The sequence below is a fragment of the Arachis ipaensis genome, chromosome B7 (genome assembly GCF_059453495.1).
Source record: "Arachis ipaensis isolate K30076 ecotype BB chromosome B7, ASM5945349v1, whole genome shotgun sequence".
Classification (NCBI taxonomy): Eukaryota; Viridiplantae; Streptophyta; class Magnoliopsida; order Fabales; family Fabaceae; genus Arachis; species Arachis ipaensis.
The window spans coordinates 134,042,935-134,060,433 of NC_142442.1; the positions used below are offsets into that span (position 1 = coordinate 134,042,935).

General features: G+C 32.8%; 3 protein-coding genes across 4 annotated transcripts; all 3 read left to right on the forward strand.

Annotated features, from left to right (window-relative positions):
• The first annotated feature begins 1,718 nt into the window (after nucleotides 1-1,718).
• LOC148554227 (protein FAR1-RELATED SEQUENCE 5-like) lies at nucleotides 1,719-6,163 on the forward strand. Its single transcript, XM_088495044.1, has 6 exons — nucleotides 1,719-1,736; nucleotides 3,127-3,132; nucleotides 3,634-5,504; nucleotides 5,595-5,880; nucleotides 5,974-6,049; nucleotides 6,138-6,163. Exons 1-6 carry the CDS (start codon nucleotides 1,719-1,721, stop codon nucleotides 6,161-6,163), a joined length of 2,283 nt encoding a protein of 760 aa, XP_088351170.1.
• Nucleotides 6,164-8,323: 2,160 nt separating this feature from the next.
• LOC107605993 (uncharacterized) lies at nucleotides 8,324-10,711 on the forward strand. 2 transcript variants are annotated; one of them, XR_001612585.3, is made up of 6 exons: nucleotides 8,324-8,599; nucleotides 8,731-8,876; nucleotides 9,174-9,274; nucleotides 9,370-9,422; nucleotides 9,608-10,127; nucleotides 10,297-10,711. XR_001612585.3 is itself a non-coding variant. In XM_088493925.1 (5 exons), the coding sequence occupies exons 2-4, from the start codon at nucleotides 8,846-8,848 to the stop codon at nucleotides 9,722-9,724; spliced, it is 249 nt and encodes an 82-aa protein (XP_088350051.1). In that variant the 5' UTR covers nucleotides 8,324-8,599; nucleotides 8,731-8,845; the 3' UTR covers nucleotides 9,725-10,127; nucleotides 10,297-10,711. The 2 variants fall into 2 exon arrangements, 1 of the variants encoding a protein (XP_088350051.1); XM_088493925.1 differs by lacking the exon at nucleotides 9,370-9,422.
• A 3,269-nt stretch (nucleotides 10,712-13,980) lies between these two features.
• On the forward strand, nucleotides 13,981-17,126 carry LOC107607778 (uncharacterized). The gene is made up of 10 exons (XM_021106336.2): nucleotides 13,981-14,108; nucleotides 14,504-14,576; nucleotides 14,665-15,117; nucleotides 15,170-15,373; nucleotides 15,498-15,595; nucleotides 15,681-15,765; nucleotides 15,853-15,939; nucleotides 16,034-16,117; nucleotides 16,202-16,336; nucleotides 16,956-17,126. The coding sequence occupies exons 1-10, from the start codon at nucleotides 13,981-13,983 to the stop codon at nucleotides 17,124-17,126; spliced, it is 1,518 nt and encodes a 505-aa protein (XP_020961995.2).
• Nucleotides 17,127-17,499: the final 373 nt, after the last annotated feature.

Sequence of the window (17,499 nt, forward strand, 5' to 3'; positions counted from 1 at the left end):
TTTTGCCCTATTTTTATATTAAAAAAATTTTTCTTCTGTCATTTTTTAACTATTATCATGTTATTATAATTGTTAAATAATATTAGAAAAAAATCTTTAAAAATAGAAATAACGATGACACTTCAAATAATTAATTCAATAGAATTAAACTTAAGATGATTTAATTAATTATACAGATAATAATATATTTATAAATATTAATAATAAAAATAGTCTCACTAATTTAAATGACCAATACAATAATTATATGAAAAAATAAATAATTACATAATTACATAATTTTTAAGATCCTATATGATTGAATTTAATGGAAAAATTCAAAAATATCTATACGATAATGTTCTAATATTTTAGCATACTGTAAATTATACTATAATTTTATATATCAGCTCCTTAAACACATAAAGTACACATAATAAAAGAGAATATTACAAAACAAAATTATAATAAGATTATTTAAAAATACCGTAAAAAAGACACATATCTTTTGTTAATCAAAAGTTAGAAGGAAAAAATATGTGCCTAATAATGAACAATTAAAATAGACAAAAATCTTTAAAAAATATAAAAAAAATGAAATGTATAAGTAGTGATAAAAGAAATAAAAATTAAATAAATTACAAATATTGTACCCTAAACACAAGAGAGAGAAAGAAAGAGAGAAAAGAGAAGGAATGAGTAAAAAACACATTATGATTTCGTATAAATAGATGATATTAAAAAGTTAAACTAATTAAATTAATTCATGTATTTTGTTATCATATTTATTATTTACTAAAATAATTTGATATATACACCAATCAAATCAAATCAAATAATTAATATAATTAACTAAATTAATTAATTGGTATAATTAATTCTGAAATTTGAATGTCTAATCAAATTAATTAATTGATATTATTAATTAGTTATAATTGATTTCCTTTATAGAATTAAAAGAAATAAATCGGAAACATTCTTAGAAGCATGCTATGTCAGCTCCATCATTAAGTGTAGAAATCCGATTTTTATATAATAGAATAGATAGATATAATAGATATTGGTTCGTTACTGTCCAATATTGTTAGGTAGCTTAACCTTACAGGAAGTAGATCTTCTTCAGTGAAAAAAAAAAAATTGGATGGTATCCAGTGTTTAATCTCACCCTTCATGACTCTTTCTCTCTTATTTATTTTTAATCCCACTTATAGAATTAAAGATGAAAGATGACACTTTATTCTCTCCAGTAAAAATAAAAATGGAGAGGATCCATTTCCGGGGTCTGTCTTTAGTAAGCTCAAGTCTTTTGAGCTTTTCTAATAGACACAAAATACAAATTATAAATATACCCCACATGGGGTTTAATAATAATAATTATTTTTTTATGTTTACCATAAATATTTTTTAAATTTAACTAATAAAACCCTTAATTCACCACACTCCAAATTCAGCCCCACCCCCAAACTCACCATACGGTACCTTAATTCCCAATTCCTTTTCCCCCTATTTACTCACCCGTCGCCGCCACCTACTCTACTCTCCGCTGGTCTCAGCATTCGCCGTTGCCCTTCAGCCGAGTCGTCACTGTTGCCGTCCAATCCATCTTCCAGCGTCATTCGTAGCCTCTCCCTCCCCGTCTCCTCTTCTCTCTTCTCTCTTTTCTTTTCTCTCTTCTCTCGTCGAGTGGTTGTCAGCGCTGGTGCTCCATCCCCCCTGCATCCTCCACTTCCAGAGTAACAATGGAGCCTCAGACTCAGGTATGAAGTTACTTCATTGATTTAATTTTCTTTTTGTTCCTTTTATCTTCTTGTTGTATTCCTCCACTCCTTTGTATGAATCTGTTGTATTGCTTCCTTTCGTTGATTTCATTCAATTTTTTTGTTCTATTTATTTGTTCTAATTCAGAGGTTGTAAGCTATATTTATTCTGTTTTGTGCTACAATATGTTGGTGTAGCTAAGATTCATGCCAATTTGGTAATCATATATAGCAAGTGTAATTCTTTATTATTGTTCTATTGGTATCTAACATAGTGAGGTATGAGGCTTCATGGATTTTATAAACAATGGTATAAGAATGGATGTGGATGCGTAAGAAGTAAATTTCTCGGTTCTTACTTTTAAGTGATGTAACAAACTCTGATGTTCTGGTTTTTAGTTAACCTGTTCTTATATTCTGTCTTTGAGTAACCAATGTTTAGTTAGTTATGCAATTTGCATTAAAAGAAGAATGGCAAACTATTTATAGATGATTCTTTTTTAATGAAATGAGTAAAAGAAAATAGTTCATCTAGATCATGATTTTTCTTATGCCAAACTATTTATAGAAGCATTGAACAAGTTATGAGTTCTAGCTATTTGATATTGTGTTTTTTCTTTCATTACTTTTGGAGGCTACAACAGCGGAGTTGTTGAGTTTAGATTGAAAATTGCTCTATTGTTTGGTTACATTTATGGTTCTATTATGAGTTTAACAACTGACTCAAGGAAACCTTTGAATGCTTGTTGACTAGTGTTACATTATGTTTGAGAACATGTGCGGTAGTGAAATGAAATGACTATGTCACTGTGAAATAAGAAAAATTACCTAAATTCTGATACATGGTTATATATCATATTTATTAGGCACATGCATATATATGCCCTTGGCTTTTAATTTGGATTTCAGTAGTATCATTTTGCTTAAAGCTTATTATGAATTGTTGCATTTTATTGGTTGACTAAGCAAGTGCCTGTAAAGTGAGTGTTTTAGATTTGAGTAATGTTAGAAAATCAGCTAATTTTTTTAAAATTATTTTAAATTTTAAAGAAACAGCTTCTTTCACAGTAGTGCAAAATTAAGCAAATTACTTATTGCAAATTAATTTTCTTACACTTTTTAGCAGTTTCTGAAGAGTATCACATCCGTTAAGATTTGAAGTTTGCCAATTAAGCAAATTAGTTATTGCAGAAGGCAACTTCTTTAGCTCATGATTGAAAGACAGGTTAAGGTACCTTAGATGTAGCAATTCAGCTGCTTTCAATGGAAGCTCTTTTATTGCGCAAGAGCTTAAGTGTTGTTTGGATTGATACCCTTTCAAGAAAGCAACTTCTTTAGCTCTTTCAATTAAGCAAATTAGTTATTGCTATCAATGTACTTTTCGTGACAGGTTAAGGTACCTTAGCTGATAAGTGTTGTTTGGATTGATACTCTTTCATGTTTGTTTTAAGATTAGCCATGAATATTTATGCTAAGGGAGGGAGATAGATAATGTACTTTAAATAGGTAGAGATTCTAAGGTGTAATTTGGAAACTTGGTTGTGTCTATCTCTTGTTTAACTTGAAATGATCATGTAAAAATGCTGTATCGTAATCCCTCTTGTTCACAGTATTGGTTTGGTTTCATGAACCATAAAACTGGTTCTAAAGTGGATCCAGTTTGAATTTATAAAAATCCAAACCATGCCCACCCCTATATGAATCTATATAATTGATCTTAATCACCAAAATATGAGACGAGATAGAGTTTAAGCTGCCATAAGAAAATTCAGAAATTAGTATTGTGATTCTTTTTAAAAATTCAATGATTTTTGGTTAATTTTGCTTATTTGATTATAAATTGTACCTAATTTATGCTATTTTTTGGGTAATTAACGTTAGTCACTATAAATTGCAGGAAGCATCAAATAGTCAAAGACACACAAGTGATCAAAATGTGCATAATGTTAGTGATCATGTGGATGAAGACGTAACTTCTGATGCAGTGGATATGGATCAATATCGCATAAACTCTTGGGAAGATATTGGTAAGATTGATTTTTCAAGTCTATCTATGAAAAATATTTGTCAATTGCACTTTGCTGATCTTGGCTTGGCATTCGAATTTTATAATTCATATGCCAAGACGAGGGGCTTCAGTGTGCGAAAGAGTAGGAGTAGAATAGTTGATGGAAAAGTTAGAGAAAAATGGAACCATATGAAAAATCGAGTTAGGGAGCCAAAACCAGAGACAAGATGTGGTTGTATGAGTAAACTTCATGTTTTCTTCGATGCGGTAACTGAGAGTTGGGTAGTGAGAGATTTTTATGATGAATACAACCATGATCTTGTTGTTCCAAAGTTAGCAAGAATGTTAAGATCTCACAAGAAAATGACTGAGCCTGACATTAGTCAAATGAACCATATGAAAGAGGTGGGGATCAGCATACCAAACATATTTGGGTCATTAGCTAGCCAGTGTGGTGGGTACGAGAACGTTAATTTTTCAATTAAGGATATGCACAATCAAGTTGCAAAGCAAAGAAGACAATTACCTGATGATTTAACCTTTGCAATGGCTTACCTGGAAACGCTAGCAGCAAGGGATCGAAACTTGTTCTATAGTGTTGAAAAGGGTAGAAAAGAAGTGTTTTGGCAAATTTTTTGGTGTGATGGCCGGTGTCAGTTGGATTACGATCTGTTCGGGGATGTGCTAGCATTTGACGCCACATATAAGAAGAATAGATACAGATTGCCGGTGGTAATATTCTCGGGAGTTAACCACCATAATCAAACCGTTGTATTTGGTGCTGCGATAGTTTCGAATGAGAGGAAAAGCACCTATGTGTGGTTACTAAAACAACTTCTCATTGCAATGAAGGGAAAGATACCGACTTCAGTAATTACGGATGGTCATCAATCGATGGCTATTGCTATTCAGGAAGTGTTTCCGAATGCACATCATAGGTTATGTGCATGGCACTTGATGCGTAATGCAACAAGTAATATTCACAAACCTCAGTTTACGAAAATGTTTACAAAGTTAATGCTAGGTGATTACGAAGTTGGTGTGTTCGAACAAAAGTGGGAGGAAATGGTTGGATTCTTTGGAGTGGAAGATCGGGAATGGATAGTAGATATGTATGGGAAAAGAAACATGTGGGCTACCGCTCATATCCGAGGAAAATTCTTTGCTGGGTTTAGAACGACTTCGAGGTGTGAAAGTCTACATGCTGTCCTCAAAAGATATGTTAAATCACGCCATAATTTGACAGAATTTGTTGACCACTTCCAGCGTTGTTTGAGCTACATGCGGCACAGAGAGGATTTGGCAGACTTTAAATCATCAACTGGACAACCTATGATGCAGACACACTTTCAACAATTAGAAAGGTCAGCATCTACCATTTATACCCGGCAAATTTTTATGTTGTTCCGTTCAATGCTCCACAAGGCCAGCACATTGAAGGTAATATATGAAAAGGAAACGAGTTCTTGCAAGATTTATCAGGTGTCAAAATTTTACAAGCCTAACATGATATGGCATGTGTCTTTTCACGAAGAGCAAGTTGAATTTAAATGCTCATGCATGAGAATGGACTCCATAGGTATTCCATGCAGTCATATACTTGCTGTTTTGGGTTTTCTAGACATTGCAGAGCTGCCAAAATCATTAGTGCTGCGAAGATGGACTAGAAAAGCGAAGGAAGGAATTAGTGGGTATGATGACATGGGAGGCTTGATGGAGGATTCCTTGGCTATCAGTCGGCGTGCATGTTTGGCACATTGGTGTAAACAAATTATGAATGAAGGGTGCCTAAAAGGGGATCTTTTTAATGAATCATGAGATGCATTGGTAAATATACTTTCATGTATTAGGGCTCATAGTGGGGACAATAACATGATGGAGGGGCATGCGGAATACATGTACGAAGACCTTGCAAAGAATGGAAGTACTGAGATAGAGACCACAAGGAAGCCTAAGCGTTGCAGCTACTGTCGCAAGAGGGGTCATAACATTGCTACGTGTTCCATGAGGAAAATAGATGAAAGCACTCCCCAATTTGATGATGACGCTGTGGAGAATATTGAGGGTGAAGACTACTCCTTCGTAGATGCTGAAAGTGATGAGTATGTTCACACTGAATGGTTTGAGGAGGAAGATGTAAGTTCAATACATTTAAGTTCAAGTATATTTTGTTACGTATAATATTGTATGGCTAGCTCATAAGCCTTCCTATTTGCTGTTTTGATCCAGGAAGATTTAGATTCCTCAAGGTATTATGAACAGAGTGGTGGCGAGACTGAGTTCTCAATGGATTACGATTCTGGTGGTATAAAATGTTTTAAATTTTATTTTTTATTTTTTGTTATACTTAGTTTACTCTTTTTAAACTTAAAAATATGTTGCTTAAATTTTAGGGGCAAATGATGATGATGAGGCATAGTTGTGAACCATCCGTTGCAACAATCAAAGAGGAGTTTAACAGCACTTTTTTTCTGTTTCTATTAGTTTTACTGTTGGAACTTGGTTACATCACTCTGAATCTTAAATACTTTAGAACAGGAGAATGAGTTATTCATTTCATTTTTATGAATGTACTTATATTTGGATGATTGTTGCTGCTTAGTGTTTGCAGCCAAGAATGCTTTTTAATGATGTTAAATTGCTTTACAGCTTGCTAGACTTCATAAAATGAATAATACATGGTTGATTGTGCAGCCATTTTAGTGATTTTTGGAATTTTGATTTATGTTATGGCTTAGTTTCAATATGAATCAACATTAGTTTGTCCAATTTGTAGAAAGGTCTCCGTGACATTTGATCCATTCATGTATTTATCATTCAGATAAGGGATTGTTGTTCCCTCATTAATCTGCAACATGCTTGTGACCTGACTTCATTGCATCCTTATTTGAGCATAAGCTATATTGGTTTATCTTTATTTGACAATAATTCTCTCTTCTACTGGCTCTTATTTTTATTTGTAGAAGAATTAATTTGTCCTTTTTACCTTGGTTACTTTAATGATTGTGTGCTGACTCCCTTCCTTATTTAGAATTTGCACTTGAAGTCATATTTTAGTTCTTACTTCTGTTTGCCATTCATCAAAGCTTTCCTCATATTTCATCAAATGATTAGCCTCAAAATTTTCAAAAACAGGAATCAAGTATGTTGATCTTTGGGTGGCCTCTTTTATTCTTTTCATGAACATATTTACTAGCTCCAAACTAGTAAATTACTATGAGAGCTTAGTATATATATATATATATATATATATATATATATATATATATATATATATATATATATATATATATATATTTGTCAGGGACTATACAAGTTTATAGGGTAATGGAAGATGACAATGCATGTTCATATTTGTATAACCAATAAGTTTATATCCATGCATCTTTAATTTACTCGAGACTTATTTGCTAATGCATCTTCTAAAGAATGCTTGGCAAGAAGATAAAAAGTAGTAAAGATATATGTCTGTATTTCTTAGATTTTTCCGATTTTTTTCCATAGAAATTCAAGAATTAAGTTAAACAACAAAGTTCTTTTTTATTATTATAATTTTAGAGAATACCTAGGGGCGCGAGACAACTCTCTCTAAGGAACTCGGAAAAATAGCCCTGTAACTTCGGGAGAAGGGGTGCCCCCTCACAAAGGGGGTCGCAGTGACCAGGCCGCAGACTCCAACTACCGTCCATGTACGATCCCTACTAGATCTGACCAACTACCCATCCTACCTCCTCTACGCGTGTATCCATTTGTATCCGCATACCGGATATGTTACGCTAAATTGAAGAAAGAAATATAGATTATAGATTAACGACCTCTCAATCGTGGGTACAGATGTATCCTTACTATACTGAAACGGCTTCCATTATTCTTGATTGAAAAGGATCTTTCTGATTCTCGAAGAATGGGATGGGGGCAAAAGGATTGATCGAGAAAGATTTCTTGTTCTTATTAAAAGATCGTGATTGGATCCACATATGTTTGGTAAAAAGAAAAATCTTCTCGAAATAGAAAAAGAGGATTATGTTATATATACACAAGAGCAAATTTTACCGTTCATCAAATCTTTTAAAATTTGCATGAGATTTTTAGATGCTAATAGACTATAGAATTTGTATTTACATGATAACTTACTATTTTTTAGAAGAATGTATTTAAATGGAAGAAAAAAACAAAAACTATGGTTTTTGGATTTTGGATTTTGTTTTGGACTTGTAAAATGAATTATTCAATATCTTCAAATAAATAATTGATTGTTGTGTGTGGCAAGCAGGTTTGTATTTGAATCTTAGCTTCATGCATCAATAATTAATGAATAACATGGCGCGTTAAGTTTCATAATTATTGATTTTTCCAATACTGATGCATGCAATAATCATGTACGGAAATGGGGGTCTGTCTAAAATCATCTCAACTCTTTTGAGCTTATCTAATGCACCATACAATCTGAAGCATTAGATTAGATTGATAATAAATCTAATGGTTTATATTTAATCTATAAATAATTTATTAAAATTTACAAATAACTTATTAAAATTTATACTAAAAGACAACAAGTTTTAATATTTTAACTTTGCCCCAACAATAAAATCTAAATTTGCTAACCCTCGTTTCAGCTCCTGAAAGAACTTCCCAAAAAATCTATCATCACGGTCATGGAAGACCACCGTCATAGAAGACAGCCGCTTCTTCCTCTTCCCTCTTCCGCACCAGGTGCCTCCATGAAGCTACTCGATTTCTCAATTTCATCCAAATTCTTGCGATTATGTTTTGCCAGAAATTTTGTCGTTGAAGGCCACGCCTCCTTTTGTGCCGGCAACAGAACGGGATGATTTGGTGACCCCTCAGTCCATAGGTTAGAAAGTTGCAACCTTTTTGGTTTCTTTCGTGAAAAGTGAATGGTTCTTTTGCATGCATGTGAGTATTAGATAATGAATCTTTGGTAGAATTTTGAGTCAGTTTTGTGTTGAATTTTGTTAATTTTAGGTGAGGATGCAGTGGATGGAGAAAAATCAAGTGTTGCGGCGGCTTTGGCGGCAGCTGCTGCTGCGGGCCGAATGAAGAAGCCGTCAGTGAAATCGAAATCAGGACCTAAGACAGCATGGCGGAAGCTCCTTTCTCAGTGTTCTCAGGTTTGATTCTTCGCTGTGAATTGGGTGTGCAATTTTTTTGACGTCTTTTTTTGTCTCTTAGAATACTTTAATGGTTTTTGCATTATGGAATTGGAATGCATGGTTAAAGTTGATCTATTGGAGTGATTTTAACGGATATTAAACTGCTTTGTCTTGAAATTTTGCACTTGACCTGCAAATTTGAATGATTGGTTGATTTTGCAAGATACTTTCTGCATTATGGGAACTGATGATTGAAGTTTAAAAAAATGCTTCTAATGCTGCATATTATGACTTCAGCATATTCTTGCTTTTCAGATGATCAACCTGTTACAAGCAATTATGAAAACTCCTCATTGTATGTGTTGGAATGGTTATTATCAAGAATTGGACTTCCAGACAAGATTATAGTGAAGGATGTAAGAACATTATGTGTAAATCGTGATTTTAAATTTTAAGTTAATCAAATTTGGCTTTTATTAGATTCATTTTTTACTTTTTGCTAAACTTGTAGGATGGTGCTTTCGTTGATTCATGAACTATGGTTGTGGACGGTGCCAATTATGGGTGAGGGATTCTTTAATATTTCAGTTTATGTTTGTTGTGCTGCTAGCTGATGTAAATATAGGTTTAGGAACTAATAGATGTATTGGGTATATATTTTGTTGTGCTCACGCAAATGAAAATATGTATTTTTGTCATTGTGAAATACCTCACTAGGTGGTGGATATATCACCATTTTGTTTGTGCAGTTAGCATGTGTGGCTTGCAAAATATTCTCCAAGACTATTCTCAAAATTGGCTCCCTTCAAATTCTATCATTGAGAAAAACCCGGCTTTCTTCAACACTAGAGACATTGTCATCTTGAAGATTATTCCCGGCTTCCCTATTCTTACCAAGGTGAATTACATGCGTTCTTTTACTTCCATTGAAGCTGAGCAATCCATTCGGTCACAACATAAGTAAAGTTCACGTTTGGTAACTGTTTCTGTCCCACACAACATTACTCTATTTTGCTGAGTCTCTAGTTTTTCTTTCTTCATTCTGTTTTACATTTTGTTATTCTTCATTGTTATTAATGTCTTGCATCATTCATACATCTTTTCCAACAAGAGATAACTTCTGCAGTTACGATTTTGCTTATGGTGCATCAATAATATTCAATCATTGTAATACTCAGAGGAATTCTGAGAAACATGACAATGATAATAACTGCAACAGAGGAAGGTTCTTGAGGACATAAGTGGTTAAGAAACCTCATGACTAAAGTGGTACGGACGGCTGAACTAACGATTTTTCTTTTTTTTTTTTTTTGAAAAAAAAACCATTTCATGAAAATTTGTATATTACCTAAGAAGGAATATCTAATTTATAATGTTGGAATAACTTTGATTACCTCAATATGAAAATTTGTATGTGGTGGTTGAAACTTTCTTGCAGAAAGAAACTAAGCAACCAGGGACAATAATGGACACAATCCAAGAGTGCCATGACACACTGATTGATATAGAGAGCAGCCTCAATGAGCTTCATCAAGTGTTCTTGGACATGACTATTTTAGTCCAATCACAAGGTAAGCAACTCAATGACATACAGAGCCACGAGTCAAGAGCCAATTCGTACGTCTGCCGTGGGTCCGGCAGTTTCAGTTTGCAAGGAAGCACCAGAAGAATACCAGAAGTCCATCTTCATTGCCATCATAATATTGATTTATTATATTGATTATAGTCCTTCTTATTGATCATTATCATATTTACCTTTTGAATTTCGGTTCATGTATATGTTACACTCTAAAATTCTTCCAAACCATCTGATAATAAATTTCAGGCGCATGAATTAAAGTTTAGCAGATAAATATAGTTTTGCTTTAATTAATGGGATATTGATTGGTGGCTATGAACAAATTGGACTAATTCAAAACCTTTCCCTTTTCAAGATTGAGACTTTCATGTTCATGGTCTAGAAGGTTATACTTGTAGTGAAATAAGAGGGGCAAAGTTTGACAAATGAAACAGTACAACACTAATGAAATGAAAAGTATAGGGAATTCAGAATATTTAAATGGTTAAAGAAGGAAAAGGGAATGAATTAAGATGATGATGAAGACAATCTTGAAGAATGTCATAGTCTGTCCAATTGCATTCACTAACCTTCTCCATTAGTTGACATTAGCTTGTTATAATTGGGGTTTAATTCATTAATAGCCACTCTAATCTATTTTGCATGCATATAATTTTGTTTTTGGGAATTTTAAAAATTTTCTTTACATGTATCACATGCTATAAATATTGTTGAATTATCTTGCTTGGAGTTTATATATTGGAGGAATGAGATTAGTTGTTTTGCACCCTTAAACGGTTAAACCTATGGTCTAAGATTTTTTTTCTCTATTCTCTTGTGCATTGTTGATTAAGAATTGCATGTTTTGTTAGAAGAATAACAAAAAATAGTCGATAGTGTAGAAACAACTATGTTTATCCCATTTTATGATAAGTGAACAGTTGAATAGTAACACTAAAATCTTTGAGGATCAAGAAAAGCTGAAAGTTTTCACCTCAAACCATCAAAGAAGATAAGCAATTAAAAATAGGAATATATTACCAATGCATCAACCAACTGTTTAAACGTATTATTTACTCACTGTAAACATTATTTGCATCTCTTTTTATATATTATAATTAGAGTGAGACCCGCGCAATGCGCGGAGAGGTAGATTACTTATATTATAAATAGATTTTAATAAATGTTATATTAAAAATATTTTAGAGAACATATTATAAATAGATTTCGAAAAATGACTTGGATTCAAATTAGTTTTTTTCTTCCTTTACAAAATTTGGATTCAAATTCTAATATGAGAGGTAACATGTGCCCAATGACTTGGATCAAAGATTTGCAATATGAACTAATGTAAGAGAGAAAATAAAATAAAATTACAGCAGTAACACCTTTGAGAAAACGCCAACATAAAAGACTAAAATTAGTATTAATATAGGAACTGAGGTATATAGGTAGGTATGTGACAGCACTATACTATACCAAGACAGGCTGGTGGTCATTAGTAGATGCTCCATTTGCATAAGCGGTCTGCACTATACCAAGACAGGCTTGGTGGTTGTTCTTTGTGCCTTCTTTCTCATTAAGAATGCTTAGTTGCTCTCGAATAAACAAGGCAATCAGAGAAAGTATCCCCATCAATAAGATCAATTGCTCCACTGCTTAGTTGCTCTCGGATGTACAGTAAATTAAACAAGTCTATCAGCATCTCCATCCAAGCTAGCACACCTGCAAACTAGAACTAACTCCATTTGTAATTATCATCATAAAAATCATCAAAATAGCAATGGTCATAGGAATAATTTTGTTGATTATGTAAACCAATTTTTATTTTATCATCATAAGAATAATTTTAAGGATTATGTAAATCAATTTTTATTTTATTTTATTTTTATCAATTCCAGGTTACAAATTTATAATTTTCAATAAAATGAATAAAATTTGAACTTTGTTGTAGTTTTAATGCATTTAAGGATTTGCCTTGATATCTGTTAAAAGAGTCAGAATAAATGATCAAGAAAGAGGACAAATTTGCATATTAATAATTATGCACCAAGAATGATTCAATATCATAGGTTTTGATTACTTATTACAAGTATTGAGATCATTTAATTAAAGCACATAATATAAAGTTAAAATCAAATCCAACATTACACATAAGATATTATTAAAGCGCATGATACAATAAATGATATTTATTAAGATTATTTTTTGGATAAATGATATAATAAAATTAAATTAATTAGTTGGTTATCTAACTACTTAAAAATTAATTAGTGTCATCAATGAGATTCCTGCCTCTGCTGCCATCTTGACCCAATGTTTTGTGAGTCCAGAAGGGTTGAATACTGCAGGATTTTCATGGCCTGTTTTTCATTCTCTATTTGTGAATGTGTTGACTCCAACGTAGAGGAACATTATGATCTTCCTTTGTTGCCATTTTAACTGTGAATATGATGGGCAGTGGCAGAATTGGCAATGGTGATAGTGTTGGTAGTTTATGAGAAAAAGATGTAATAATGCTGAGTTTGATTAATAGTGTAACTAAGAAAGAATAGCACCATGATGTTCTATCTAGGCGTGGTGATATTGATGGTTATGTTGTGTTTTTTTTTTGTAGAATTTTTATATTAGTGAATGTATGTTATTTTATAATTTTATATTTTTATTTTTTTTATCAATTTATATTTTTTATTTACGTGAGAACGGTTCTACGAGTTCAACTAGTAAGTCATCGGTGAAACCAGTGAACCAGTAAAACTATATTTTTTATTTGCTTAATGTCAAAAAAGGTTTAAAAAATTTGTATTTTAAAAAAATACTGGAAGTTCATCTAACTATTTAAACAACTAGTAAGTCGTTAACAACTCGATCCGCTAAGCTCATGAGCTTGAGGCAACTTTTGAGCTTTCAATAAGTCAAACTTGACCTTGGTTTGGTTTGGTTTAACTAAAATTACTTAGCCTAATATAACTTTTACTATTAGTCTTTCATTTCCAAACAATCGACTTACCTTGGGATCTTTCTAACTTTAATTATCAAATTTTTAGAGCTGTTAGTTCGAACGTATCAATGTAAACTGCGCGTCTCAACAGTGCACCATGAAAATGTACACGAGTTATCTACTAGGTCAGTAGTATAAATATTTTATTTTTCCGTTTTATTAAGAAGTTTTAAGTATAAGTATTGTTGAAATAAATACAAAAGTACTTGTATTTAGGAAAGAAAATTAAAAATAGAAAGTTATTAATAATTTGTTTAAAATGTTTAATCTTTACAATATTGATATAATCTTCTTTATTATGAATCTATAATAATAATTGCAAATATAGAAAATCAAAGGATTAAATGATGCAAATTTATTGATAATAAATAAAATTACGTTATAGGTGCTTTTGGGTTAGTAATAACGCTGATATTCAATTTTTGAATTTTGAAAATTAAAAAACAGTTTGATTTACTTGTTTCATTTTATTTTGGGGGTCAGGGATCCCGCAAAGAAGAGAACCTAGTTGCTAAATAGAGCTTCTCACTCCCACGGAAGAAACTTCGCAAAAGGGGAAGAAGATGCCCAAGATAGATGATGTGAGAACAGAAGGGGAAATGGGAAGCACCGCAACAATGGAGAAGACCGGCGTGGGAGATGGCGATGATGATGCAGCAACTCATCATCGATGTGGTGCATGCCCTGTTAGGTAATTACAACTTCTCATATCCTTTAATCACGCCTTCACATTCTTCTGTTATTGATTGATTACCTTAATTATAGAAGATTTTGAAAAATAAATAAGAAAGAGAATCTGCACTAAAGAAATCAAATCAATTTCTATTAATGGACTGATTATGTCATATCTCTACTGATATTAAAAAAAATCGCAGAGATGATATCGATGGATTAAAGGAGTGTATGTGACGGGATCTTGAAAGAAAAGAGTCTGTTCAGAAGAAAAAATCTAGAGGGAGAATTGCTCTAATCAATGGCAACCAATAATAGGCATGGTAAAGGCTACACTCAATTCATTACGTTCATTGTTATTTTTGCTACTACTATTGGTTGAATTATATCTTATTATTATCATTATTGGTTCAGTTTACCCGACTCATGTGCACCACCAAGTGTTCTGATGAACTCCTCTGAGAGAAGAGTTATGGCTGATTTAGAGGTATGTAAGACCAAAAAATATTTGTATCCTATTTTTAAGTTTCAATGCTGTTGTATTTTAAATTACCTATGATGTATCTGTTCTGCAGGACATCAAAAGAGCTAACAATAGTATTCGAGAGGAACAAATTCTATTGAAGTCCATGATTGAACGCATAAATTCCATTTATGTCAAGCCTGAGTTGAAGGAGAATGAAAGACTTCTGAAAAATAGCAAGACCAATCCTATCACCACCCCTCATAAGACATGCGAAATTACGGAAAATATCAAAAAGAGTGACAGCAAGTCAATATTTAATATAGATGTGGACTCAAATATATGTCTTGATGTGTCAGATGATGAGGATGATGTCATGGAACTAGATCGAACAACCATAACCCGCCAAGATCCACGCAAAGTTGCTGTCCAACGGAGCATTCCCTCTATCAAACGCCAGAAACTGTCACCCCAGCCAAATGGAAAAGGGAAGGCGAAACCACTATCAAAGCCATGGTTCCCTGGACCTGGTGAAAGGAGAACCAGGTTCCAAAATACGGTTGAGGTAAAATCTTTGCACATCCATATGCATTTACATGTTATTATAAAAGGGATAGGTTTATAATGCCCAAATTTCGTATGTAGGCGTTCGAGGTGTACAACGACCACGCCGTATGTCAACTTCTGAAATGGGTGCACAAGAATTCCGTGGAGAAGCAGTACGAGCATCAAGCACGCCAGTTGCTGCACATGTACGCGCAGAATCGAAATCGCTATCTATTTTTGGACAGCAAAATTTGGTAGTGCAGAAGAAACCAAAGGTCACCAGTTCTTTTTTCTTCTACTTTTTGTTTTGTCCTAACTATTGTGGTTAATAAATTAGAATTTTTAACTTTGAATGATGTAGAAATAATTCTTTAACAGAAATTATTTGAACTCGAACAGGGAATAACAACTTATTTTAAAGTGGGTGGCGAGATTAACTTGACTAAGGGACAAGTAGAGATGTTTGCATATGTTTTTGATCCGGATTTATTACCAAGGTATATATTTTTTCATGTTCTTAAATAAGCTCAATATTCATTCACGGCTAATTTTCGCATTGAGTCTATGTTCACTTGTTATCAGTGAGCACATTGTAAAGATAGGAGGCTCGTCCGCAACACGTCAAGAACTTTTTTGCTTGAGCAAGGATCATACAATTACTGCCAAGGTAAAAGTGATTATCTATCAATCTAACTTAGTCATCTATATGCTCAAAAACTGGAAAAATACCTAACCATATCTATGCTTGAATTAGATTATGGAGCTTTGGGCTAGGAAATGTACTTGGGAGCAAAGAATCATTACTCTGAAGACAACTTGGTGCCTTCCTCCCTCTTTTTCAGTACGTTTTGTTATGGTTATCAAATAAGAAAGCTTGGATTGTTATTTTTTATTCTATACTTTTTTATCTACATAATTTATGACATATAAAACAGGTTGATGTATTTCAACATCTCCAAATAGAAGAGTTAATTGATAAATATGACGATTATATGGGAAAATACCCTTCACTTGAATATGTAAGCTCCTGTCCTTATCTCTTCAGTTAGCATACAATTATGTATATTTTTTGACACCTCTGTTGAACAATGCATTGTATTCAGATTTATATACCCATTCAAGATAATGAACACTGGTATCTAATGGTCATGAGTTTAGAACCAAAAATTGTGTTCCATTTGGACTCCAACTTGCCCCGTGAGCGCAAGGAACCAAGAACTGAATCTACTAACACTCTGGTATTGTTCTAAACTGTTTCAATTGATGTGGCTATGTCCCTATGATATCTCCTTCCGAATTAGTCCAAGAGACGGATAAAAAATAATGATAATTGTGTTGTTAAATGCTAAGGAACCGTCTTTAAGCTCAGCCACTCAAATTCTAAGTTTTAAAACCAGTAAAAATTTTTAAAACATTTATTATTAATTTATTATGTAAATCAAAGATATGATATAGCAGGTACTTTAAAATTCTAGCATAAAAAACTGAATTGGATTAACGTTTATGAATACTTGGAAGTTTCAAAATTATGAAGGGGTCTATCTTTAGTAAGCTCAAGTCTTTTGAGCTTTTCTAATAGACACAAAATACAAATTATAAATATACCCCACATGGGGGTTTAATAATAATAATTATTTTTTTATGTTTACCATAAATATTTTTTAAATTTAACTAATAAAACCCTTAATTCACCACACTCCAAATTCAGCCCCACTCCCAAACTCACCATACGGTACCCTAATTCCCAATTCCTTGGAAGTTTATGAATACTTGGAAGTTCAAAATTATGAAAGGGTCTGTCTTTAAAATTCTAGCATAAAAAACTGAATTGGATCTTAACATTCTTGCTAATGTCAGGCTCAGTCATTTTCTTGTGAGATCTTAACATTCTTGCTAACTTTGGAACAACAAGATCATGGTTGTGTTCATCACAAAAATCTCTCACTACCCAACTCTCAGTTACCGCATCGAAGAAAACATGAAGTTTACTTATACAGCCACATCTTGTCTCTGGTTTTGGCTCCCTAACTCGATTTTTCATATGGTTCTATTTTTCTAATCTATACCCTTCACAAGAACAAACATATGCTTTTTCTCTAACTTTTCCATCAACTATTCTACTCCTACTCTTTCGCACACTGAAGTCCCTCGTCTTGGCATATGAATTATAAAATTCGAATGCCAAGCCAAGATCAGCAAAGTGCAATTGACAAATATTTTTCATAGATAGACTTGAAAAATCAATCTTACCAATATCTTCCCAAAAGTTTATGCGATATTGATCCATATCCACTGCATCAGAAGTTACGTCTTCATCCACATGATCACTAACATTATGCACATTTTGATCACTTGTGTGTCTTTGACTATTTGATGCTTCCTGCAATTTATAGTGACTAAC

What these genes read in the sequence shown, in the direction of transcription:
- LOC107607778 (XM_021106336.2), top strand. Translation starts at nt 13,981, where the DNA reads ATGCCCAAGATAGATGATGTGAGAACAGAAGGGGAAATGGGAAGCACC. An exon ending in TAGTGCAGAAGAAACCAAAG is followed by an intron (nt 15,374 to 15,497) that starts GTCACCAGTTCT and finishes GAACTCGAACAG; the next exon opens with GGAATAACAACTTATTTTAA. An exon ending in AATACCCTTCACTTGAATAT is followed by an intron (nt 16,118 to 16,201) that starts GTAAGCTCCTGT and finishes CATTGTATTCAG; the next exon opens with ATTTATATACCCATTCAAGA.
- LOC107605993 (XM_088493925.1), top strand. Translation starts at nt 8,846, where the DNA reads ATGGCGGAAGCTCCTTTCTCAGTGTTCTCAG. An exon ending in TCCTTTCTCAGTGTTCTCAG is followed by an intron (nt 8,877 to 9,173) that starts GTTTGATTCTTC and finishes CTTGCTTTTCAG; the next exon opens with ATGATCAACCTGTTACAAGC. An exon ending in ACAAGATTATAGTGAAGGAT is followed by an intron (nt 9,275 to 9,607) that starts GTAAGAACATTA and finishes TTGTTTGTGCAG; the next exon opens with TTAGCATGTGTGGCTTGCAA.
- LOC148554227 (XM_088495044.1), top strand. An exon ending in CGTGCATGTTTGGCACATTG is followed by an intron (nt 5,505 to 5,594) that starts GTGTAAACAAAT and finishes TTCATGTATTAG; the next exon opens with GGCTCATAGTGGGGACAATA. An exon ending in AATGGATTACGATTCTGGTG is followed by an intron (nt 6,050 to 6,137) that starts GTATAAAATGTT and finishes CTTAAATTTTAG; the next exon opens with GGGCAAATGATGATGATGAG.